The sequence below is a fragment of the Pseudorca crassidens genome, chromosome 10 (assembly GCF_039906515.1).
Source record: "Pseudorca crassidens isolate mPseCra1 chromosome 10, mPseCra1.hap1, whole genome shotgun sequence".
Lineage (NCBI taxonomy): Eukaryota > Metazoa > Chordata > Mammalia > Artiodactyla > Delphinidae > Pseudorca > Pseudorca crassidens.
In genome coordinates, this window is record NC_090305.1 from 22691614 (window position 1) to 22715591 (window position 23978).

Consider the following 23978-nt stretch of genomic DNA (forward strand, 5'->3'; position numbering starts at 1 on the left):
AAGGAGGCGCGCGTGGGAGGGTCGGGCTAACTTCGTCACGGACGCTACCAAATCGCGTTTGGAGGAGGGGGGACGCGTGTCATCACTACCTTGCGAGCCGGGGAGAAGCTACCACTCACCTGGAGGGGGCGGTGGAGCGGAGGGCGGGTCCTACCACCTGCGGGATAAAGGGGCGTGGACGCGCAGAACCTACTTTACCAATCCTCCGGCTGGACCTTAGAGGAAAGTCGCGACTGCGCGTCCCGGGAAGGAAGCCAAGTTGATGGGCTACACTGGGGACAGGGTGAGAGGTCTTGAGGGGCGAGTGGTGGTCTGGAGAGCCCTGGGCACCGCCCTGCTGGGACCCAAATTCCTCGTGGGAACGATGGTAAGCAGCACCTAAGTGCAAGCGCGCGGCCGAGGAGGGAAACCCAGGTGGAACAAGGATTTTTGGAAGGAGGTCATAGGGCACGAAGTTGTGCCTGCAGCTGTTACCATAGAAACCGGGGACCGGATGTGGCGATCTTAGGGTGCGACAGCCGTCTTTTCTCAGGCCTTCTGGCCCGAGAGCCTGTCGACTCTATGGCACACTATGAGGAGCCGGCTGTAGGGTTTTTTCAGCGAGGGGAGGAGCGAGCAACTTTTTCTACAGCGTTTATAGAAACGCAGCAAAGGAAAGGTTTGAGATTGCTGCCATGCCTGGCAGAGACTGAGGGAGGCGGCTGATGTGAGAACAGCCGCACTAAGTTTCCCCGCAGCCTTCCGGAAGTGAAATGGCGGGAGCCTCACCCTCCCTGTCCACTGCCCCCCCGGAAGCGGAAACAGAATCTCAGCGTGCCCCTTCCTCACTGCCCTCCAAATCCAGCTGCAGCCATTGCGGCAACCACGATGCCGAAACGAAAGAAGCAGAATCATCAGCAGCAGCAGCCGCAGCAGCAGCCCCCACTCCCAGAGCGGGAAGAGACTGGAGATGAGGAGGATGGGAGTCCCATCGGTGAGGAACCCGGGAGTTGTGTGCACATGCCTGTCAGCCGGCCGAGGCGAGGGGTTGGGGGCTGAAAAGGTGCGGGGGAGGGGGCTCCAACGGAAGGAGGAAGGGCGCACGCGCTGGGGCTGGGGCTGGGGCTGGGGCTGGGGGAGGCCTGGCTGGGATGGAACACTAAATGAGTTCTCTTACTTGAACCCTCAACTTCAAACCAGCCACTAAACCTTTCTCAAGAAGGCAGGGGAGAAGATAAAGAGCTCGTGTGCGCAGCCGCAAAACGACAGGGGAGAGGGGCCCTAGAGAGGTTGTAGGTTGCGATGACTGGGATGACAATTTGTGACCAGACGTTCACGGGGAATGTGGAAGTGCAGCCTTCTGTAAACTACTCGGAGGTGGGGGGTGGTGGGAGAGCTATCTGATTGGCCAGCAGTGAAAGAGAGGAATTGGATTACCTCTGGAATCCCTTGGGATCTTTTGGATAGCAACAATGTAAGGGAAAGAGAAAGTTTGTAGTATCCTTCCCTCATTATCTCCCTTGACTTGGCTGAGTCTCCACTTTGCAAATCCTGAAAACGCTTTGGAAATAGATGGGGTGAGAACTCATAACACTGCTGAGAACATACCTGGCTTTGCTGGTTAGATTAAGAAATGAGTAATAGAAGACAAACATCTAAGAACAGGATCATCAGTTTTTTAGTCCATTCTGATGACCATATTTTTATGTCTGCCCTTAGGACCACCCAGCCTTCTGGGCCCTCCCCCCATGGCCAATGGAAAGCCTGGTGACCCCAAGTCAGGTGAGGAGGAAGGGGCTCTCATCCTTTGATTAGGTCCTGAGAAGGGAGCAAGGGAGGGACTAAAACCCAGAAAGGACTTAAAAGATCAGGAATTTTGTACTTAAATGAATGGAGAGATGTTGTGTATTGACAGCCTGGAAAAACTCAATGTTGTAAAAATGTCATTTCTTCCCAAACTGACCTATAGATTCAGTGCACTCCCAATTATAATCCCTACAGTGTTTTTGTAGAAATAAACATTCTACGTTTTTGTATGGAAACGCAGAGGATCAGGGTGAGAGGTTGCAAAGATAATCTTGAAGTGGAAGGGCTTACTCTGAATATCAAGACTTATTGTAAACTTGTAGTAGTTGTAACAGTGTGGTATTGGCCCAACAATAGATATATAAATCAACAGAACGGCATAAAGAGTCCAGTAATAGGCCCACACATATGTGGCCATTTCATTGATGATGAAGATGGAACTGAAATAGTGGTCTTTTCAGTAAATGATGCTGAATTAATTGGATATTCATGGGTAAAGAAATAATTCTAGAAAACAAATGTATTTCATGGGCTTAAAGTAGATGAGAGCTTTTAAACAGACAAGAAACACACACACTAACCATAAAGGAAAGATAAACTGAACTATGTTAGAAAATATGAACTTCTGTTAATCAAATCACACCATTAAGAAGTTAGTAGGAAGCCACAGAGTAGAAGATACTTGCAACGAATATAACCAATAAAGAGCTCATATCTTGAATATATAAAAACTCTCTGACAACCTGTTAGAAAAATGGGCAAAAGACCAGAACAGCCACCTGATAAAAACCAATCTCTAAATAGCCAAAAACATGAATAAGAACTCAACATCATTAGTCATCAAATAAATGCAAGATAAAAACACATAAGTTTGAAACTGAGCCCCTTGTGTACTGTTGGTGGGATTGTAAAGTGGTCCAACCACTATGGAAAACATTATGGAGATTCCTCAAAAAATTAAAAATAGAGCTACTGTATGACCCAGCAATTCCACTTTTGGGTATTTACCCAAAAGAATGGAAAGCAGGATCTTGAAGAGGGACTTGCACACCCATGTTCATAGCAGCACTATCCACAGTAGACAAGAGATGGAAGCCACCCATATGTCTGTTGATGGATGAATGGATAAAGAAAATGTGGTATAATCATATAATGGAATATGATCCAGCCCCCAAAAGGAAGAAAATCCTGTAACATGCTACAGCACGGATGAACCTTGAGGCCATGCTAAATGAAATGAGCCAGTCACAAAAAAAACTGCTCTATGTTTCCACTGATCTGAGGTATCTAAAGTAGTTAAATTCGTAGAAATGGAAAGTAGAATGGTTGTTGCCAGGGGCTGGGTGGAGGAGGGGAAAAGAGAGTTGTTTAGTAGCTATAAACTTTCAGTTTTGCAAGATGAAAAATTTCTGGAGATCTGTTTCCAACAAGATGAATTTACTTAACACTACAGAGATGTACACTTAGAAGTAGTTAAGATGGCAAAATTTATGTTACATGTTTTAACCACAATTTCAAAACAAAACACCACTTTTCACACTCACCAGAATGGCAAAACTGAAAAAGATCAACATTACCAAGTGTTGTCAAGGAACAACAGGTTGTCTATGGAACAACTGCTGGTGGGGGTGTGAGTTGGTACAACCACTTTGGAAAAAAAAAAGTTTGACTTCCTTAAACTTGAGCATACATATACTTAAGGACCCAGTAATATGTCTACTACGTATACACTCAACAGAAATGAATCCATGTGTGTACCGAAGACACGTATAAAAACGCTCATAGCAGCATTTTTCGTTATAGCCCCACACTGGAATCCACCACAGTAGAATGGCTAAATAAGTTGTATGTGCATACAATGAGATACTACACTGCAATGAAAATGAAGGAACTCCTGCTACAGGCAACCTGGATGAATCTCATAAACATGATGTTGAGCGAAAGGATCCAGACACAAAAGAATGCAGACTGTATGATTTCATTTATGCAAAGTTCAAAAACAGGCAAAAACTAACCTATGATGCTAGAAGTCAGGATAGTTGTTACTTTTGGGGAGTAGGGTGGGATAGTGGGGGAGGAGGGGCACGAGGGGGTGGGGCTTCTGAAGTGCTAATAAGGCTCTATCCCTTCTCTAGCCTGTGTTAGTGGAAACACAGGTGTGTTTACTTCGGTGATGATTTAGTTGTGCACTTAAAATTGTGTATTTTTTGGTATGTATATTGTACTTCAATAAAAAGTTTTTAAAAAATCAGGGCTTCATTATCTGGATTAAGCTAGCCATTGATCACCTTTCCATGTTTCTCTCTCTCTTGCTCTCTCTCTCTCTCCCTCTCTCCCTCTCCCTCTCTCTCTCTCTCTTCAGCTCTTCACAGAGGTCCTCCGGGATCAAGGGGACCAATGATCCCACCACTGCTGAGTCTCCCACCTCCTCCCCGGGGCAGAGGCCCAATTCGGGGAGGCCTAGGCCCCAGGTCTGGCCCATATGGTCGTGGTTGGTGGGGGGTCAATGCTGAGCCTCCTTTTCCTGGACCAGGCCATGGGGGTCCCTCCAGGGGAGGCTTTCACAAAGAGCAGAGAAATCCTCGAAGGCTCAAAAGCTGGTCTCTTATCAAGAATACCTGCCCACCCAAGGATGGACCCCAGGTTGTGGAAGGTGAGGTCCATTTTTTTATGCCTGCACACATTGAACACCCATCACTCCCAAAGTGACCTCATGTCCAGGATGCCCATGGCTCTTCTTCTTTGGGCTGTCCTTTGTCCTTTTGAAGTAGGAGTAGCCCTGAATGTTTTTCTCCCGGGAGAAAGACTACCATTCCATCATATCTGGAAATGGTAGTGAGTAGGAAATCTCACTGCCTTCTCTATCTCTGCTTTTTGTTACATTTGTTTCTTTCTTACTCGCATTTTAAACTGCCCGGTTTTCGCTTGTTCACAGACAAATCTGACCGCCCCGTCTGCCGACACTTTGCCAAAAAGGGCCACTGTCGATATGAGGACCTCTGTGCCTTCTACCACCCTGGCGTAAATGGACCTCCTCTGTGAGACTGTGCCTTCCCATCCAGACTGGAAGGAGCCCTCTGACTTGGCGGCCATATATTCCCTGTGGCCCTGTGATGGCTACCGCGAGGCCATTCACCTGCCACCCTCAGTCAGTGATGCCCAGCTCCATCACCACCTCCCCCACTCGGGGTCCAGAGCTGTGTTCCGTGACTGGTGCACGGTGTGCACTCTTCCTTCTGATGCAGCCTCCAGAGACTCGTCTCCGGGACCCCATCTTTGCTCCATTCAACTGCCTCCTGGATCCTCTTCCCCCTCGCCAGCTGACTGCAGAACAGGAAACCTCTTTGGTGCTGTTTCTTGTGCATCTGTCCACCCAGCCCCAGGTAGCGCCCTGGATTCCTGAGAGCCCTGGAGCAGTTTCCTACCATTCCCTTCTCGCTGCTTGTTTTAAGTCCTTTTTATGTGACACCCCCTTCCCCCAGTGTTGTCAGCTGCTCTGTGACACTCACCAGCTTGTCTGACCTGGGGTCAAGTTGGGATGACTGGTGCAGAGTCACTCCTGAGAGGCCACGTTCCCTGCTTTTGGATTTTGTAGTTTCTGCATCAGTAGCATGATCTCTACCGCTATGGTCTGTGATCACTGTGCTTTGTGAGACTGTGCATCCCCTCATAGCCTTTCTCAGTGTCCATGGCATTTTTGTGACTTCCCAACGCTAGAGTGAGTTTTTCTGCCAAAATGCGTGGGGCCGTTGGTGGCCTCTAGACTTTCCCCACCTCCCGACGTGGGAGAACTGTGAAACTTCCACAAGGCTGCCTGCCTGGTCCTCCCCATTCTCCCGGTATCAGTTTCTCTGGGTTTGACACAGGCCCGAGAGATGTCCTCTACCCTATCTCCTCTCCAGCCCGTTTTAGTTAGACTATGTCATTGTGAGGCCACCAGCCCTTTCGTTTGAATTCTGTGAATCTCCACCTGGTCTAACTGTGGGTGGAACTTGGACAGTACTGTCGCCCTCTTCCAACCTTCTTCCCCTGCATCCCTGGCACTGGTTGTTTTCTGTGAAAACGGCAGTGAACAGGTTCAGTTTTGAACTGGCCCTGGGGAAATGGGTCAGGAGTTGTGTGGGCAAGAGGGAGGGATGAGAGCCGTTGGAGAACTGAGAATGAATTTTTTTTTTCTTTCTAACATGTTTTTATATTAGTAATAAATGCAGCGGAAACAAGCATTTTCTTTAATCCCTGTGTTCCAGTCATCTCAGGAGGTGCAGGTGAGGCTGTTCTTCTTGGAGTCAGTTTATTCTTCATTTAGTTCATACGCAGTGTTGCTGGAAGTTTCTTCCAGTCTGAGGAAACCAGTGGCGTCCCATTAACCCATGGGAATCAACCCGACCAGGTTGCGTTTTGTTCAAGGGTAAAGTTTTGTTTAGAAAAAGGAAAGGCCGGGTATCCATGGAGTAATTTTTAAACATTTTACCTGCATTTATGGTTTGAGGTTTATTGAGTGGTAATGACAAAGCAATCTTTCAACAAATATCTCTAGCGTGCGTGTGGGCCAGGCAATGTACTAGATGCTAGAGAAAATGGAGAGCTGAAATCAATGAATTTAAAATCTACAAGAGGAGACACGTTAGTGAAGAAGTCACCAGTATGCGTGAAGTACCTGTCAGAAGTGCTATGAAGAAGTGAGACGGGGACTTCCCTGGTGGCACAGAGGTTAAGAATCCACCTGCCAATGCAGGGGACACGGGTTCGAGCTCTGGTCCGTGAAGATCCCATATGCTGCAGAGCAACTAAGCCTGTGCGCCACAAATACTGAGCCTGCACTCTAGAGCCCGCGAGCCACAACTACTGAGCCCACGTGCCACAACTAGCGAGCCTGCGCGCCTAGAGCCTGTGCCCTGAAACAAGAGAAGCCACCACAGTGAGAAGCCCCAGCTCGCAGCAACTAGAGAAAGCCTGCGCGCAGCAACAGAGACCCAATGCAGCCAAAGATAAATAAAAAATAAATACATTTATATTTTAAAAAAAAAGGCGTGGTGGGGGAGCATGTAATAAACGGAGTCTGGGGAGATGGCAGGTGAGACAAGCTCTGAGCACAAGCAGGAGGTGAGGTGGGAGAGCAGAGTCCAGGCAAAGGTGTTGCTAGGAGGAGATGGGAAGAGTGAGAGGAGAGGAGAAGGAAAAGGAGCTAGACGACTCAGGGCCTTGCAGAACATGAGGATTTGGGTCTTAAGACAGAAGCCTTTGAAGAATTTTAGGCAGGTGGGTATCATAGATTAGATAGGTTTTTCAAAGAGATGACCTCTGTATGGAGCTGGCCAGGCTTGGAAGTGGCATTAGCAAGTTACTTGAGCAGTCCGAGGGAGTTGGTGGTGGTATAGACTTGGGTAGCGGAGTGGAAGAAACGTGAACATTTGGAAATAGACCAAAATGGAAGTATTTTAGGTTTCCCAGGGTCAGGTCGTTCTGGCTCACATAACCAAGTGCTGTTTGAAAAGGTATTAGAAGAAAACAGGCAGAATGCCACTAATTCGCTTTTGGAATGGTTGCATCTTTTAAGACATCCAAGGAGAGAGAGAAAGTAAGTAGCTGGATATACAGATTTGGTACTCAGATTAAAACTAGAGACATAAATCTGAGTTACTTGCATATAGGTAGTGGTTGAAGCTATGAGCATGGACACATTCCTTCACTCTAAATATTAAGCACCTATTATGACCCAGTTATGAGTTTTAAGTTCAGTTGTAACAAACCAAAATTAGTCTTAAAGCAAGATAGAAGTTTATTTCTCTCACAAGTCAAGAAGTGTAGTACAAGGCATGTGTGACAATCATGCCACCACAAGGTCCTCAGGTGTTCAGAACCCCTGCTCCCCCCTAGCTCTCAGCTCCATGATTCTTGGGGCCAGACCCTCCTATTCACAGTCTGCAGTGAAACTCTAGCTCACTTATCCATGCTCCAAGCCTCAGGACGGAGGAAGCGCAGAGGAAATTACCTCCAAGCTAACATACCCTCTTTAACTTACACATCACTGGCCATAACTTAGTCCTGTGGCCAATCCTTGGCCCCAGTGAGGCTTGAAAAGTACTCTTTATTCAGGCAGCCACGTACTAAGCAAACTCTTGGCCCTTCAGCAGGTAAAAACATTAGAGGAGGATGAACATCCTCTACCAGTGCCTCCCTGCTAGAATTTGGACATGAAGTAGAGAATAAGACAGTCAAGTGTCAGTGCCCTCCAGCCAAAGACCACACAGGAACCACCTCTAGTTAAACAAAGTTGGGTTTATCACCTGCAGAGATCTCACTAGGAGAGGGTTAGGAGTGATTAGGATTTGTGTTTGTGTTAGGGTTTAGTGTTGTGATTTGGGGGAAGATTCAAGGAAGTGGGGAATCTAGATTGAGTGCTCCCAGGAAGTGGGAGCAATTGTATCATTTCACATTTTAATACAGTCATCCCTCGGCATCTATGGGGAATTGGTTCCAGGACCCCCTCATGTGCCAAAATCCAAGGATGCTCAAGTCCCTTGTATACGATGGCATAATATCTGCGTATAACCTGCACACATCCTCTCCTATACTTTGTCATCTCTAGATGACTTATAATACTGAATGCAATGTGAGTGCCATGTAAATAGTTATAAATACAATGTAAATGCTATGTAAGTAGTAGCTGGTATGCAGCAAATTTAGATTTGCTTTTCGGAATTTCCTGGAATTTCTTTTTTCCCCTAATATTTTGATACTAGGTTGGTTGAATCCGAATATGTGGAACCCACAGATAACAGAGTCTCCTCTCGGGGGAGAAATGAAACATGGCTGAAGCTGTAACTGGCAAAAAAGCAGCCACTACTCATTTTAGCTGAGAGGGACCTGTTCAGAATTTATGGTTTGCATAGTAACCTTGTTTTGTCTGCACTTACACAAGATTATAGACTCTGTCTTACTTCATCACAGTCACAGATTGGCCTTGTCTGGCATGGGTGTTCTGAGGTTATGTTCAATGTGAGAACACCATGGCCTAGATGTGAGGGCCAGCCCAGCTCTTAAAAACACAAAGGCCGGACTTCCCTGGTGGCGCAGTGGTTGAGAATCTGCCTGCTAATGCAGGGGACACGGGTTCAATCCCTGGTCCGGGAAGATCCCACATGCCGCAGAGCAACTAAGCCCGTGCGCCTAGAGCCCACATGCTCTGCAACAAGGGAAGCCACTGCGATGAGAAGCCCGCACACCGAAACAACGACCCAACACAGCCAAAAGTAAAAACAAATTTATTTTAAACAAAAAAGTCAGGAAGTTCCAATGAATCCAAGAGTCACACACAAAAGAAGTGACCCAAATATTGACTGTGGTGGTGATTTAACCGGTGTGTACATGTCAAAACTTATCAAAGTGTACACTTTGCAGTTTATTGGCTGTCTACTGTATACGCAGTTTATGGTAACTCAATTACACCTCAGAAAAGCTGTTACCAAAAAAGAAAAAAAAAACGGTGAACTGAAGCTCCACCGCACCGTGATTTCTATTTGTTAGGCTAGAGTTCCTCCTCGTTTACACCTCTACACCTCGGGATTTTGTGACACATCTCAACACTTGACCGACAAGGCCTCTTCCTGAGTCGGTGGACTGCGCCCTCCTGCTCCTAACCAGACGTTACGGGGCTGGTACAAGGTTGCATTCAGTTTCTTAAAAAAAGCAAAGAGAAAACATGACTTTACTCTTTCATACTAGTCGGAAATTATGTTCAGTCCTTAGTCACGCGGCGCCCCGGAGTCACTGCATTGCGGTTCCCCAACCGTCATAAACTTGCTGTCGCGACCCGAGTGGGCGAACCCCCGCCGCAAGCTCTCCCCGGAGATGATGGCGCGGCGCTCGTGGGCCGTCCGGGGGCGGGGTCGACAGCGCAGACGTAGAGAGCCCGCCTCGTTCCGGGCCCCAAGCTGCCGGAACCGGAAATAGCGCCCGGCGCCGACAAGACTGCAGTAACTGCCGTCGCGATGCCGAAGGGACCCAAGCAGCAGCCGCTAGAGCCCGAGTGGATCGGGGACGGAGAGACCACGAGCCCCACAGGTGAGGCTGGTAGGCAGGGAGGGAAGGAGATAGGCAAGAGAAGAAGAGAGAGACGTGTGTGCGTGTCTTAGGAGAGAGTCACGGGGCGCGAGACTGACCGGGCCGTGCGAGGGCTACTGCGCATGCGTTCAGTGGGGCCGGGAAGAGTTTGCCCTGGCAGGAGGGCTTTTGGGGTGCCGGCGAAAGTAGAGGTGCCGGGGTGTCACGCAGGAACTTCAGTAAGACTGGGAAAGAGACGAGGAAGAGCGTATGGTACCGAGGGAGAGATGGGGAGAACTGAGAAAGTCCTGATTTCTTCTCATTTGGACATCTTCCCCACCACACGGTATTCCACATCCGGCACTTACATATTTATATAAGTTGTGCCTCGACCTCCTGTCTCTCCCTCCCTCTCTCTCTCTCTCTCTCTCTCTCTCTCTCTCTCGTGCGCGCGCGCACACAAACACATACACATTCTCACACTCACCCGTGGAAACCATCATCCCACCTGCTTCTTAAGAAAGGATGACTCCTTGCGCTCTTTCGTAAGACACCTTTCTGACTCAGCTGGAGCAAGAGCATAGACACTGGGTGTTGGAATGGAGGATTAAGGTTTACTTAAAAGCAGCGGATGTTTATGGAGCACCTGTTTTTAATTATGCAGTGTAAGTGCTGTGCTTTGGGGAGGGGAGAAAAAAATACGAAGACATCCTACCAGGCTTGAAGGTACTTCAAGAGGGAGATAAAAATGAATACAAATAATTATAGTAGGTATACAGTGACTAATTTTACAGGCATTTATTGGATGCCTACTTTGTACCTGGTGCTGTGCAGAAGAACTGGAGGTGTAGGGATGAAAGATAAGCCTTGCCTATCGAGAAGGGGCAAGTCTAGTGGTGGGGACAGAGCATTAATCAGACAGAGGCTGACAGAGTGTGATGAATGTGTTGAGAATGCTATGGGACTAGAAAAGAGAGGGGCAACATCTATCAGATAGGGCGGGAGTGTCAGCAAAGCCTCCCAGGAATATGTGATAGCCGAGTTCGTTCTTGAAGGATCAGTGTGAGTTAGCAAGGGGAAGAACATCCTAAGCAAGCAGAGGGCGCAGTTAGTGCAGAGGTAGAGGTGTCGTTGAGCCTGGCTGGTTCCCAGTATTGTGTGACTAGTGTGATGGGGTTGGAAAGACGTGTGGGAGACAGATAATGAAAGGTGTTATACACTACTCCAAGGAACTTAGTCCTAAAAACATTAAGAAGGAGGACCCATTGAAGTGCATAAGGAATGGTTGGAGGGAGGGAGACCATTTAGGAGGCTCTGGTAATGAGCCAGGTGAGAAGTGGTAAGAGAGTAAGCCAGGGCATTGACTGGAACTGGGAACCAGCTAAATCAAGGGAGAAGAATTAAGGCTGACACTCACTTGAATACTGCAGTGGTTAGCAGGCTATTTATTGAAAGCAGTAGTGGGCTGTAGAGTGGGGAGCGGGAAGAGGTAAGGTCAGCTTTTGAATGCTGAGTTGGAGATTTCTGGGGAATTTTAAGAGGAGATGGCAAGGAGAGAGTTTGTTCGGTGGCTGTGGAGAGAGCTCTGGACTAGGAGTAAAGACGCAGGTGAGTGTAGTTGTACGGAGCATCCCCTAGAGAGTGTATGCAGATTGAAGCGAAAAGACGTAGGAGGTGGGAACCCAAAAGAACCTCAACAATTAAGGGAAGTAAGGTGGAGAAGGAGGCTGAGGAGTTGAGACCGAGAAAGGAGAGCAGCCAGAGAAACTAGAGGCAGACCAGCAGCAGCAGGATCCCTGACGCTAAGTAACAACAGGAAAGGAGAATTAAAAGGATGAGGAGGTAGGTAGCATGGAATGTTGCCAAGTAATCACGCAAAATAAGAACTACAAAGAAACCTTTTCGGGTTGAACAACTAAGGGGACAGTGACAACTCTGAGAAAAGTAGTATTCATTAGAAGATGACAGCTGAATCAGGTTGCAGTATATTCAGAAAGGAACGGGAGATGAGGAGGTGGAGCTAGCGTGGACTGCACTGAGACTCAATGAAGACGGGATAGAAACAGTAATTGGGGGAGGAGATTGTAAGGTTACGGAAAGTGCTTTACTTGGCTTTGAAATTAGGAGTCACTTCAGTGAGGTACTTACTAAGGGGAGGAGCCATTAGAGGGGCAGATGTGGAGGATACAGCATAGCTTTAGCCACACTTAGCCTTTTCCTGTTCCTTGCTGATAATACTTTCTCACGCCTGAACCTGTGCACAGGCTTCTCTCCCTACGGTCAGGAGGTGTGGTTGTGTTAGTCCTCGGAGATACTTAGTGTCTAAGTCACTCTGTGTTGTTAGGGTGAGCTGATCATGTCATTCCTTCTCATGTACTGCAGTGGATCCTCCTTCTTAATGGCTTTAGGGTTAGACTCTGTGGAATAGCTTATAAAACCTTTCATTATCTTCTCCTGCACATCTTTTCAGTTCCATCACACTAGTCACCCAATATGGGGATCAGATTTTGAAATGTGTTCAGGATGGAGGTCACAGATTAAGCAAAGACAGGCATAAGCGTGCCTGGGAGTTAACCAAGGAGCGGGGAGAAGCCAGTGTCCAGAACACGGGTATGGTTAGGGAAACAGAGATAGCAGACAAGATAGGATGCACCCTTTTAGTCTGTGAGGTCCTAAGTTATAGCGATTGTCCTTTATTATCTCCAGTTTTTGACACTGTAGATGCTCAGTATCTGAATAAATGATTACTATGGACTAGGTGGAAATCTGGTGTGAGAATACTCAGTGTGGTAGACAGCAGAAAGCCTTTGTTTTGGGGTTTTTTGGGGAAAAAAACCCCAAGTGATTGCAGGAGTGCTTTTGGATAGAATTGGGTAGCAGTGGGTGGATGGGATGGTTGGGAGACGAATGTGATAGTGGACAGGCCTGGGCGTGGAGGGAAGTCATGAGGCTGCTGGCTGCCTCCCAGTCTGATGTGGGAGGGAGTTAGACCTAGTCCCCTGCCTTCAGGGTAATGGGGATGGACAGAAAGGAGAAGCTGGAATTTGTTCAGTCAGTAAACTTTTATCGACTTCCCACTTTGCTTCCTGGGAACACGAGCTAAGTAGTCTCAGGTCGCTCTCTAGGATGAAGGACTGATGCGCAATTAAGTACAGTCACAGCTAGTGACTTGTGCTAGAAGTGCTAGTGGAGCAGGTGCGGCATAGACCCAGGTTCTTGTTGACTTACTAGATGGCTGTTTCCGTGGCCTGCAGGTTCCAAAAATGACATATCCCCAACTGAATTCATATTTTTGTCCTACCTTTCTCCCACATGGGTGGTAGGGGTGGGGAGAGGGGTCCTTCTCTTCCAGTATATCCTGCGATAGTCAATGGTACCACTAACCCAGCTAATTTTGCCAGCTAAAAACATTGCAGTCATCTCTGAATACTCTTACTTCTCACCTCTGCCATCACCCTGTGGATTCTCCTTCTCTGCCTCCCACTGCTACCCTAGACCAGCCACCATTGTCTGTCTTGTTGCCAGTGTCTTGTGTCTGTGGCCAATGTCTAGGGAGCGGTAGTTGAGCTAGGAAAACAGTAAATAGGGTGGGGACCACTGAGAGCTTGGCAGGAGAGATCAGAGTGCTTTGGAATTTGCAAATCATCATTCACAATGTCTGCTTAACCTTCTAGACAAAGTGGTGAAGAAAGGGAAGAAGGACAGGAAGACCAAAAAGACGGTGAGGAGAGGGGACTGTGGGTGTTTCTGAGCAGAAGGTGGCCCTTTGAAGGCGGTGGTGGCCCAAGGGAGGGGAAGAGGTCTTGTCAGGAGAGGGAGCAAGGTGGGATGGAGTGGAAGGTCCCTGGGCTCGTGTGTGGTGGTGAAGGGCTTGGTTGGTTTCTGAGCCATGTTTACCTAGATCTTAACTCCCGTTATAGTTCTTCGAAGAGCTGGCAGTAGAAGACAGACAAGCTGGGGAAGAAAAGAAAGTGCTCAAGGAGAAGGAGCAGCAACAGCAGCAGCAGCAGCAGGTACAGGTGTCAGGGGACCCACCACTACATGGAGGCATCCATGGGTCCGCCAGCCCCTCTGCAGCCCACACTGGTTCACTCAGCTGACGGGGAGCTCTCTCGGGAGCAGAGATACATCAGCGGCCTGGGCTTCATTCTCTCACTGTTTGGCTTTCAGCAGCAAAAAAAGAAGCGAGATGCTCGAAAAAGCCGTCGGAAAAAGGATGTGGATGATGACGGAGAGGAGAAGGAGCTCATGGAGCGTCTTAAGAAGCTCTCAGTGCCGGCCAGTGATGAGGAGGATGAGGGTAAATGTCCCGAGGGGAAATGGGCACCTGGAACTCTTTAGTCATGAAGAGTCAGGAGCTGCGTTCCTTGCTTGTGGAGTTGGATTAGATTAAGGAGCAGGACATCATAATTCTCCTTTCCTGTCTCACCTTCTCCCCTTGTCATTTCAGTACCTGCCCCAGTACCCCGAGGAGGGAAGAAAACCAAGGTAAGCCATCTGTGTGGTAGACAGAGACCCCAGGGGTGCAGCCTTGACCATCCCGCTGACTTCTCTGGCCCTTTCATTCTCCAGGGTGGTAATGTTTTTGCAGCCCTGATTCAGGATCAGAGTGAGGAAGAAGAGGAGGAGGAAGAAAAACATCCTCCTAAGCCAGCCAAGCCAGAGAAAAATCGGATCAATAAGGTGATAGTGGTGGCTCTGCCAGTCACTCCCACCCCGTGTAGCACCTCTGGCCATAGTGTGGTAATTTCCCGGCTTCTTTTCTTACTTTTCAGCTAGCTCTTCTAGGCCAGTCTTGCTTACACTGTCAGAGTCAGCTTTTTAAAATACTCTTCATCACTTGGAAATTTACAGTGATCCTGTTGCTTTCAAACTCCAAATATAAAACAAAGGCCTTTGGGTCTTTGCCCTTCCACTTGGACCCCTCTGCAGGGTTACTTGGGACTTCTCCATGTATACCTTTCAGATTAGCGTGATCACATCTTGGCATCCAGCTTGACTGTGTGTTGAAACCTTTGTTCTTTATGCCTTCTCTTCCCTCTTTCTAGAGCACCTTCACTAAGCCCACATCCATTACCTCGTCTCGAGATGTGTCCTCTTGAGGAAGCCCTCCAGTGCTAGGGCCATCTCACCCACGTGGCTCACTTGCCTGTGTCACAGTCCCTTAGCCGGAGACTAGGGTTTTGCTGGTCTCATTTTCTCCCTGGCAGACTCAGTATAGTTAACTGCTACTCCTAGACCCCCTAGAAACGCTCGTTAAGCTACAATATAGTAAATTAATTTGTGTGTGTCTGTGTGTGTCTTCTCCAGGCTGTATCTCAGGAACAACAGCCAGGGCTCAAGGGCAAAAAGGGAAAGGAGGAGAAGTCAAAGGGGAAGGCCAAGGTGAGGGAGTAATAGGCAGGAGGAGGGGCTGGGTCTCAGGAATTAGAGCATTTCATCAAACTTGCTGTCTTTTCCCCGGTAGCCTCAAAATAAATTTGCTGCTCTGGACAATGACGAGGAGGAGAATGAAGAGGAAATAACAAAAGAAGAGGAACCACCCAAGCAAGGGAAGGAGAAGGCCAAGAAGGCAGAGCAGGTTTGTATTTTGGTGTTGGGGGAAGGTGGGCTGAAGGACTAGGACTCTGTGGCCCTTGGGCAGGGGGCAGGATCTGGGGGTGCTCTTACTCTCCAGAGCAGGAGTTGGCAACTTTTTTTTTTTTTTTTTTGTCCCTGCCACGTGGCTTGCGGGATCTTAGTTCCCCAACCAAGGATTGAACCCGGGCCCATGGCACTGAAACCGTGGAGTCCTAACCACTGGACCACCAGGGAAGTCCCAGGCAAACTTCTGTAAAGGGACACATAATAAATATTCTTGGCTTTGCAGGCCATATACAATCTCTGATGCATATTCTTCTTCTTTTCTATTTTTGGAAAAATTCCTTGAAAGTGTAAAAACCGTTCTTAGCTCAAGGGCCATCACTGGCAACTCCTGACCCAGAGAGGAAATGCTGCGGGCGTTAGCCTCAGTCAGTCTGAGCTCTGGCTCTTGCCACCACTCACTGTGTGACCTTGAGTACATTTTTCCATCTCCTTGGGTCTCAGTTTCCTCATCTGTGTGATCTAGTGATCTCTGAGCTCCCTCGTACTGTTAGCAGTTGCTAGTTCTGATTTTGCTGGATTTCTCAGTGACTGTATGCTAGGGCTTCTAGACCTTTCCCCTGCATGTTAATGTGTAGGCCACTGATACATGAGAAAAAGAACCTCATATAACCCTCAATTACACTGTATTGGCAGTTACATAGTTATAGTACATAGTTACAGATACACATACATTATTACGTTTCATACATAAATACTTATACTATTCCTGGTGGCAAAAATGGATACAGAGCTGCAAGGAGAGCAGGGCGGGTATGAGAATGGGAGCGGATCCACCAGTGTATTTCAGGACCCTGGTGGAGAGAGACAGAGCTGACAGTGGAACTGGGGGTACGTGATGTGAAGTCTGAGTTCTAGAAGGGGTCCCTTGTTTTTACTATGCCCTGGTTCTCACAGGGGTCAGAGGAAGAAGGAGAGGAGGAGGAGGAGGAAGGGGAGTCCAAGGCTGATGGTCCCTTTGCTCACCTTAGCAAGAAGGAGAAGAAGAAGCTGAAGAAACAGGTAAAACCTTGGGTTCTTGGTGGTCAAAGGTGGGAGAACCTGATTTTTTTTTTTTTCCCTTAACGCTTCAAGTAGGGGACATGTGAATTAGGGGACAAGAAGGAGGGCTTTGGGTGCTCTGTCAGGTAGAACAGTTGGAGTAAGGAAATAATTTCTCTCTGTGAGCCTTGTCTCGGTGTCTGGTGATGTGGGGCTGTATTGTGGTGATGGGAAAGTGGCAGGCAATAGCCTCAAATGTGATTTTTCCTTCCTTCTCAGATGGAGTATGAGCGCCAGGTGGCTTCATTAAAAGCAGCCAGTGCTGCTGAAAATGACTTCTCCGTGTCGCAAGCAGAGGTGTCTTCCCGCCAGGCCATGTTAGAAAACGCATCTGACATCAAGGTAAGGTCTGAGGGGGCCTCTCTACCAGCTTACCCAGGGACATGCCACTTCTCACCTTCCCCTGAGTGGCCATGGCAGCCTAGGAAGTGGGTATGAATGGGAAGTCCATTGGGAAGAAAGCTCGGAGCCGTTCTCTACACCTTGAGTTCTGCCAAGTTGAGTGAGAAGATAGAAGAGCCAGCATAAGGGTCCACCCTCGGAGGGAAGCAAGGCGGGACAGGCTGGCCGCGCTTAGGATTTGGAGACTCCAGTTAGAGGCAGTGGTTGGGGAAGGGGCCGGTGTGGTGAGAAGAGGGGGCTTCCCTGCAAAGAGAAAGCTGCAGCTGCTGTCTGGAAGGGAGAGTTCTCATGTGCTCGCTCCTTCCCTGACACCTGCAGCTGGAGAAGTTCAGCATCTCCGCCCACGGCAAGGAGCTGTTTGTCAACGCAGACCTGTACATTGTCGCCAGCCGCCGCTATGGCCTGGTGGGACCCAATGGGTGAGGAGAGGAGGGGCTGGAGCTGTGAGAGGGGCGGGGCTGGAAGGAGAAGAGACTTCTCTGAGGCAGCCTGGTCCTAAAAGCTCTCATCCCCCAGCAAGGGCAAGACCACTCTCCTCAAGCACATCGCCAACCGAGCCCTGAGCATCCCTCCCAACATCGACGTGCTGCTTTGTGAACAGGGTGAGGCCGCTGGTGGGAGAGGGGCTTGACGGGGAGGTGAAACCGAGGGGCCTGAGGGGGGCCGCCCTGGGGTACAGGAGCCAACCAAGAATAGAAGAAACCGTCGTTGTAGAGCTGGAAGGGTTATGTGGGGAGACTGGGGACTGGGAAATGGTGCTAAAGAAGGGGGAGAAGAGATGAGAGACTGGAGAGTATTTTGTTTGGAACAAGTACAAAGAGCTGGGCAGGGTCAGGCAAACCAGAAACAGCTATAGGGAAGAGGGAATAGGAGGCTTGGCCCTTGGGGCACCCTGACTTCTCCCCTGCCCCCAGAGGTGGTAGCCGATGAGACACCGGCCGTGCAGGCTGTTCTCCGAGCCGACACGAAGCGCTTGAAGCTGTTGGAAGAGGAGCGGCAGCTTCAGGGACAGCTGGAGCAGGGCGATGACGCGGCTGCTGAGAGGCTCGAGAAGGTAGAGGAGATGGCGCAGGGGACACGGGCTAAGACTGGGGGCTCCTGGGACCTCGCAGCATGTGTCCTCTTCTCCCTCCTCCCAGGTGTATGAGGAATTGCGGGCTACCGGGGCAGCAGCTGCAGAGGCCAAAGCCCGCCGGATCCTGGCCGGTCTGGGCTTTGACCCTGAGATGCAGAATCGACCCACACAGAAGTTCTCGGGGGGCTGGCGCATGCGCGTCTCCCTCGCCAGGTGGGCCCCCCCTCACCACCCTCCCTTCCAGCCTCCATCCACCAGGGCTCTTCCCCTTCTCCCCGTTCTTCCAGAGCCGTCTTCTCCCTCCCTTACTGTCTGCCTTGTCAGACTCAGGGTCTTTTCTCCCTACCTGGGAGTGTATTCTGTCTGTGTCTCCTGCCTGGGAACTGTCTAAGGAGAGGTTGGGAAGGAGTGTTCATGGTCTCAGGCTCCACTTACAGAGGCTTCTCTGGGTTCTCTGAGCAAGGGTCTTCTTCCCCCTGACTCTGCATTCTGCTGCCCTGCCCTCTAGGGCGCTATTCATGGAGCCCACGCTGCTGATGTTGGATGAGCCCACCAACCACCTGGACCTCAACGCTGTCATCTGGCTCAATAAGTGAGTAGCCCTTGATTACAGCCTTTGCATCGTTGGTTCGCATTCTGCCCTCGTTTCCTCTAGCTGGTCTCCACTCTGCCCTTGACACCTCTCACTCCAGCCCCCCCTCTTTCACTCCCTGCCCCCATGCTCTGTCTGCTTCCCCTGACTCCACCCTAACCTGGCCATTGTGACATTTCCACGCTCTTCTCTAAAACCCAGCTACCTCCAAGGCTGGCGGAAGACGCTGCTCATCGTCTCTCATGACCAGGGCTTCCTGGATGACGTCTGTACCGATATCATCCATCTGGATGCCCAGCGGCTCCATTACTACAGGGGCAATTACAGTAAGGAGGATCGTTTGCGGGCAAGGAAAGGGGTGGTTCCTGGAGAAAGGCCTGGGAGGGAGGGCCTGTAGGGTTGTGGTGATAATTCTGAGTCTTTCAGAATTCTAGACAACGACGCCTGCCCCCATCCTCCCCCGTCCTGCTGGGGAGAGGGACAACCATCGATGCCCATTCCCCTCTCTTGCCCCAGTGACCTTCAAGAAGATGTACCAGCAGAAACAGAAGGAACTGCTGAAGCAGTATGAGAAGCAGGAGAAAAAGCTGAAGGAGTTAAAGGCGGGCGGCAAGTCCACCAAGCAGGCGGTGAGCACCTGAGTCTTCCTGGGAGGACTCGGGCCCTGCCTGCCTTTTGAGGCCTTCTGTAAAGGGTGCGGGTGTCTCCCTTTCCCCTTCTTCCCCAGGAAAAGCAAACAAAGGAAGCCCTGACTCGAAAGCAGCAGAAGTGCCGGAGGAAAAACCAGGATGAGGAGTCACAGGAGGCCCCCGAGCTCCTGAAGCGGCCCAGGGAGTACACCGTGCGCTTCACGTTCCCTGACCCGCCGCCGCTCAGCCCTCCGGTGCTGGGCCTGCATGGTGAGCGGCCGCGGCCGTGCCTTCCCTCACACCAGGACATTCGGGGCACCCTCGGGGGACTCTGAAGAGAAAATAAAGTGCTTCTTTTCCTGGTCTCTCAGGTGTGACGTTTGGCTATGAGGGGCAGAAACCACTCTTTAAGAATCTGGATTTTGGCATTGACATGGACTCAAGGAGTGAGTTGGCAGGGGAGGCTCAGGAGCCCCGGGGAGAGTTTCTGGGGACCTCGCCTCTTTGACCTTTGTCTTCCTTCTGGCAGTCTGCATCGTGGGCCCTAACGGTGTGGGGAAGAGCACCCTGCTGCTGCTGCTGACAGGCAAGCTGACGCCGGTGAGTCCGGGAGCCAGGAAGGGGGACGGCGACGAGCGAGCAGAAGCGTGAGCACACGGCTGTTCCCCAGAGGCTGCAGTCGGGGGCCCCTCTGTGCCGTGGAGAGTTAAATACAGAACTTGTCATGGATGGTGCGCTTCCTTGAGAGGTGCTGTAGAGGAGGACGGTTTAGATCAGGCAGGGAGAAGAGCCAGGAGAAGTGGGGCCAGGCTAGGGGCATGCCTCCCCACCCGCCATGTGTTTCGGTTATGCAAGAAATACATGCCCATTGTAGAGTGGTTAGAAATTGCACAGGCCAGGGAATTCCCTGGTGGTCCAGTGGTTAGGACTCAGAGCTTTCATTGCCATGGACCCGGGTTCAGTCTCTGGTCCGTGAACTAAGATCCCTCAAGCTGCGCGGCACAGCTGGGAAAAAAAGGAAAGAAAAGAAGTTTCGTAAGCCAGAGCAAAATCCAGAGGTGACCAGTATTAATTTCAATGGATTGCTTTCTCCTTTTTTTCCTTTACAAGCGTGCATAGAACTTTTTTTAACGAAAGTGGCCTATCGTGGGAGTTGTTCTGTGGCCAGCTTTTTCCAGATCATGTACTCAAGTGTTTTTCCGTGCCGGGAATCCTATGTGTGCGTGCGCTTCGTATGCATCTGCCGTAGTGTATTTGATGTCAGTCGTTTAGATTTTTCACTAAAGGACAAACCTGTAGTAAATAGTCTTATTATACCTGTTCATGAATTTAGTTTTCCTTAGGATAAATTCCCTAGAATTGTTTTGGGGACTTTTGCGGCGTTATGTAGTGCTTAGGTGGGTTGTAGCCATCTGTCTGCCCTCCAAGAAAGTGTTGAGAGGGCCCGTTGCCTCACACCCACAGAGAGTAGATCTTCAGAAAGGTGTTCTAGATCCTCCCACAAACTGTCTCTTAATCCCCATCTGAGGTGGAACCCTGAAAACATCTTGCTGGAAGGCAGGGGTGGGGACGGGGGTCCTTTACTTGTGGTCGGTCTGCTCCTGGTTCTGAATCTCTGCTTTCTGTCTCCCCCTCCTTCATTCTCCTCTTGCTTCTGATTTCCTGGGCCTGCCTTGGTCACGTTCAGGAGACGCCCGTGTTCCCTTTCTCATGCTGGCTTGTTCCAGCCCGGTTCTGGTGTTTAGCTCCCCTTCAGAAAAGTTGGGGTGTGGAGCTGCAGCTCCTTTCCCCTTCCCCTTAGCTCCCCCCTTGCTTTTTCCTTGCAGACTCGTGGGGAAATGAGGAAGAACCACCGGCTGGTAAGTGGCTTTGGGAATCAGGGAGTAAGAGGCTGACAGAGGAAGTATGACTTTGACCGACCACCTCCCTCTTCTCTCGGGCAGAAAATTGGCTTCTTCAACCAGCAGTATGCAGAGCAGCTGCGCATGGAGGAGACGCCCACCGAGTACTTGCAGCGGGGCTTCAACCTGCCCTACCAGGATGCCCGCAAGTGCCTGGGCCGCTTTGGCCTGGAGAGTCACGCCCACACCATCCAGATCTGCAAACTCTCTGGTACCAGGGGCCAGGGCAGGTGTCCCCGTCCTTAGCCTTCATACCTGCAGACTGTCCCTAGAGGCAGGAGGAAAGAGGAACTGGGACTTGGGGGACCTCACCGCGTGTGCGCACGCGCGCACACACACATTCAGGGTTTACCTGCAGAAATGTCAGGTGGTGAAAGGTGTGGTGGATCTCCTTTCCCTTTGCTACAGGTGGGCAGAAAGCCCGAGTTGTGTTTGCAGAGCTGTCCTGTCGGGAGCCCGATGTCCTCATCTTGGTGAGTGAGCTGGACTGCAGGGCTGGGGCAAGGGTGACAGAAGGGAAAGGTAAGAGTCGTAACTCTCAGTCACGGGATGCCTCCTCCCCCATAGGACGAGCCCACCAATAACCTGGACATCGAGTCTATCGACGCTCTTGGGGAGGCCATCAACGAATACAAGGGTGGTGAGTCAGCTCAGGGCGCGCCCTCCTCCTCCCCGCCTTGGGGACCGGGCTGTGGTGTCTTTCGGCTGGGCGCCCTCCTCTCAGGTTCTGATCCCCCTCTTCCTCCTTCCTCCCTGCCCTCCATTCTCGCCATCTTTCTTCAAAGCTGTGATCGTCGTCAGCCATGATGCCCGACTTATCACAGAAACCAGCTGCCAGCTGTGGGTGGTGGAGGAGCAGAGTGTTAGCCAGATCGACGGCGACTTCGAAGACTACAAGCGGGAGGTGTTGGAGGCCCTGGGGGAAGTCATGGTCAGCCGGCCCCGAGAGTGAGCTTCGCTTCCTGGACATCCCCTCGTCTCCTCTCCACTCGGAAGTCTGCTCTGGTCTGCAGCTGGCGCAGTAGCTACTCGGGTACATGAAGGCGGAGTGTGGTCTTGATGTGACCAGGATACCACTTCGATTGCTTCCTCTTCTCTGAAAGACTTGTCTGATTGCTCTCTTCAGATAACTGAGCTGGCCTTGTTCTTGAAATCCCTCCGTACAAGCAGAGGTGACCTTTGTTATGGGGTTCCATCCAGCCAAGCTCATGTGGCCAGTTGTCTGAGACTCTGTCCTCAGAAGCCTGCGTCTGGTCCGCCTCAAAGCTTCAGGCCCAGCTGCTGCCCTGTTCTGTGAGTGGTGCTGCTTTTTTTTGGTGGATTTAATGCTGACCTAACTGATACAAACAGCTGGTGCAGCTCAGAGCTGGAGGAGAGTTCTGAGGCCTGTGCTGTCACCCAGGATTTGGTGCCTGCAGTCTCTAGTCTGGTTGGGGACTTGGGGGCAGGAAAGGAATGCTGCTGAACTCGAATCACCCTTTACAAGGGGAAGAAATAAAGGAAAGGAGTTGCGCCGCCCTGTCACTGTTTGGAGATTTCATGGGAGCTGGAACTGTTCTTACTCTTGATTTGCTTTGTTCAGTTTACTAGCAGCAGTTAGTATCCTCTCTTCCCCACCAGTACAGGTGGGTCTAACTTGCAGTCTTACCGCACTTTAGGTGGTGCTCACTGTTTGAGGAGCCTCCCTCCCTTCCCACAGCCCTTCCGACAAGGACAAAGGAAAGTGAGTCATCCCTTCCAACTAGGACACTCGGGTTTCTCACTATCCAAGCTCCGCCCTGGTATCAGGGACCAGAGACCTGATCCTCCCAAAAGTTACTAAATCAGCCAACATGTACAGCACCGTGCAGTATGCAAGAAGGGAAGAGACAAGGTCTGCCTTCATGAATAGTCTAGATAGAGAAGACTTAGAAAGTAAGACATGAGTGTATAGCGTGATACAATTAATTGCCAAATGTGTGGTGCTCTAGATTCTAAGTTGCCTTGAGCTCATAGAAGAGAAAGATTATCTAGAACTTGATTATTTGGCGGGATCACTTGAGAGTGGACCTTGAAAAAGTAAGGATTTTTTTTTTTAATTATTTCTTTATTGTTGGCTGCGTTGGGTCTTTGTTGCTGCGCGCAGGCTTTCACTAGTTGCAGCGAGTGGGGCTACTCTTCGTTGTGGTATGGAGGCTTCTCATTGCAGTGGCTTGTCTTGTTGCGGAGCACGGGCTCTAGGTGTGCAGGCTTCAGTAGTTGTGGCACATGGGCTCAGTAGTTGTGGCTCATGGGCTCTAGAGCGCAGGCTCAGTAGTTGTAGCACATGGGCCTAGGTGCTCCACAGCATGTGGGATCTTCCCAGACCAGGGCTTGAACTGGTGTCCCCTGCATTGGCAGGTAGATTCTTAACAACTGCACCACTAGGGAAGTCCCAGGATTTTAGTAGTGAGGAACAGGGAGCCATTTTTGGAACATAGGAAAAGAGCAGGTCTAAGGCAGATCTAAAGAAGAAAGAACTATTTGAGAGTTAATGAGAGAACATGGCTGGTGTGGCCACTTTTCTTATTAGAGTTAGATTGGAGAGTTGGGTTTGCAAAGTAAAACCCAAGTGGCAAGTGGTTGGTTGGTGGTGATTTCAGGTAGTGATGGGCAAGGTGGACTTTAGAGACTTATGGGATGGGCCCCAGAACTTTCGCTGTGGGGATGAGCTAATAAATCCTGAATTAGGATACGAGAGAGAGGGATACAAGGCAAGGACAGATGGAAAGAGCCAGGTGTGGGAGTTGGAGAGAGGATGGTCAGATGTGTGCAGTTCCGGGGGAAATATGAAGAACCATTTAAGATTTACTAAGTTGGGGTGTCTAATTTGGGGAAGTTATTTTCTG

At 50.0% G+C, this 23978-nt stretch overlaps 2 protein-coding genes across 8 annotated transcripts; both read left to right on the plus strand.

Annotated features, from left to right (window-relative positions):
- Positions 1–6: 6 nt before the first annotated feature.
- Positions 7–6005, plus strand: PRR3 (proline rich 3). 4 transcript variants are annotated; one of them, XM_067752458.1, is made up of 5 exons: positions 7–367; positions 845–973; positions 1699–1761; positions 4148–4438; positions 4721–6005. In XM_067752458.1, the coding sequence occupies exons 2-5, from the start codon at positions 868–870 to the stop codon at positions 4825–4827; spliced, it is 567 nt and encodes a 188-aa protein (XP_067608559.1). In that variant the 5' UTR covers positions 7–367; positions 845–867; the 3' UTR covers positions 4828–6005. The 4 variants fall into 4 exon arrangements, with proteins under 4 accessions (XP_067608559.1, XP_067608561.1, XP_067608560.1 ...); XM_067752460.1 differs by lacking the exon at positions 1699–1761; XM_067752457.1 differs by lacking the exon at positions 7–367 and having other exon boundaries at positions 414–973.
- Positions 6006–9696: 3691 nt separating this feature from the next.
- Positions 9697–22635, plus strand: ABCF1 (ATP binding cassette subfamily F member 1). Of its 4 annotated transcripts, none has more exons than XM_067752368.1 (25): positions 9697–9849; positions 13503–13549; positions 13749–13847; positions 14002–14128; positions 14279–14316; positions 14401–14511; positions 15139–15213; positions 15296–15409; positions 16369–16473; positions 16732–16854; positions 17233–17333; positions 17431–17516; positions 17829–17968; positions 18054–18202; positions 18498–18581; positions 18783–18907; positions 19098–19210; positions 19309–19480; positions 19582–19656; positions 19740–19810; positions 21037–21069; positions 21154–21322; positions 21520–21584; positions 21679–21751; positions 21897–22635. In XM_067752368.1, exons 1-25 carry the CDS (start codon positions 9777–9779, stop codon positions 22061–22063), a joined length of 2535 nt encoding a protein of 844 aa, XP_067608469.1. In that variant the 5' UTR covers positions 9697–9776; the 3' UTR covers positions 22064–22635. The 4 variants fall into 4 exon arrangements, with proteins under 4 accessions (XP_067608469.1, XP_067608470.1, XP_067608471.1 ...); XM_067752369.1 differs by having other exon boundaries at positions 13749–13841; positions 13999–14128; XM_067752370.1 differs by having other exon boundaries at positions 13749–13841.
- Positions 22636–23978: the final 1343 nt, after the last annotated feature.

What these genes read in the sequence shown, in the direction of transcription:
- ABCF1 (XM_067752368.1), top strand. Translation starts at nt 9,777, where the DNA reads ATGCCGAAGGGACCCAAGCAGCAGCCGCTAGAGCCCGAGTGGATCGGG. An exon ending in CTGCTGAGAGGCTCGAGAAG is followed by an intron (nt 17,969 to 18,053) that starts GTAGAGGAGATG and finishes CCCTCCTCCCAG; the next exon opens with GTGTATGAGGAATTGCGGGC. An exon ending in TCCGGTGCTGGGCCTGCATG is followed by an intron (nt 19,481 to 19,581) that starts GTGAGCGGCCGC and finishes CTGGTCTCTCAG; the next exon opens with GTGTGACGTTTGGCTATGAG.
- PRR3 (XM_067752458.1), top strand. Translation starts at nt 868, where the DNA reads ATGCCGAAACGAAAGAAGCAGAATCATCAGCAGCAGCAGCCGCAGCAG. An exon ending in GGAGGATGGGAGTCCCATCG is followed by an intron (nt 974 to 1,698) that starts GTGAGGAACCCG and finishes GTCTGCCCTTAG; the next exon opens with GACCACCCAGCCTTCTGGGC. An exon ending in GCCTGGTGACCCCAAGTCAG is followed by an intron (nt 1,762 to 4,147) that starts GTGAGGAGGAAG and finishes CTCTCTCTTCAG; the next exon opens with CTCTTCACAGAGGTCCTCCG.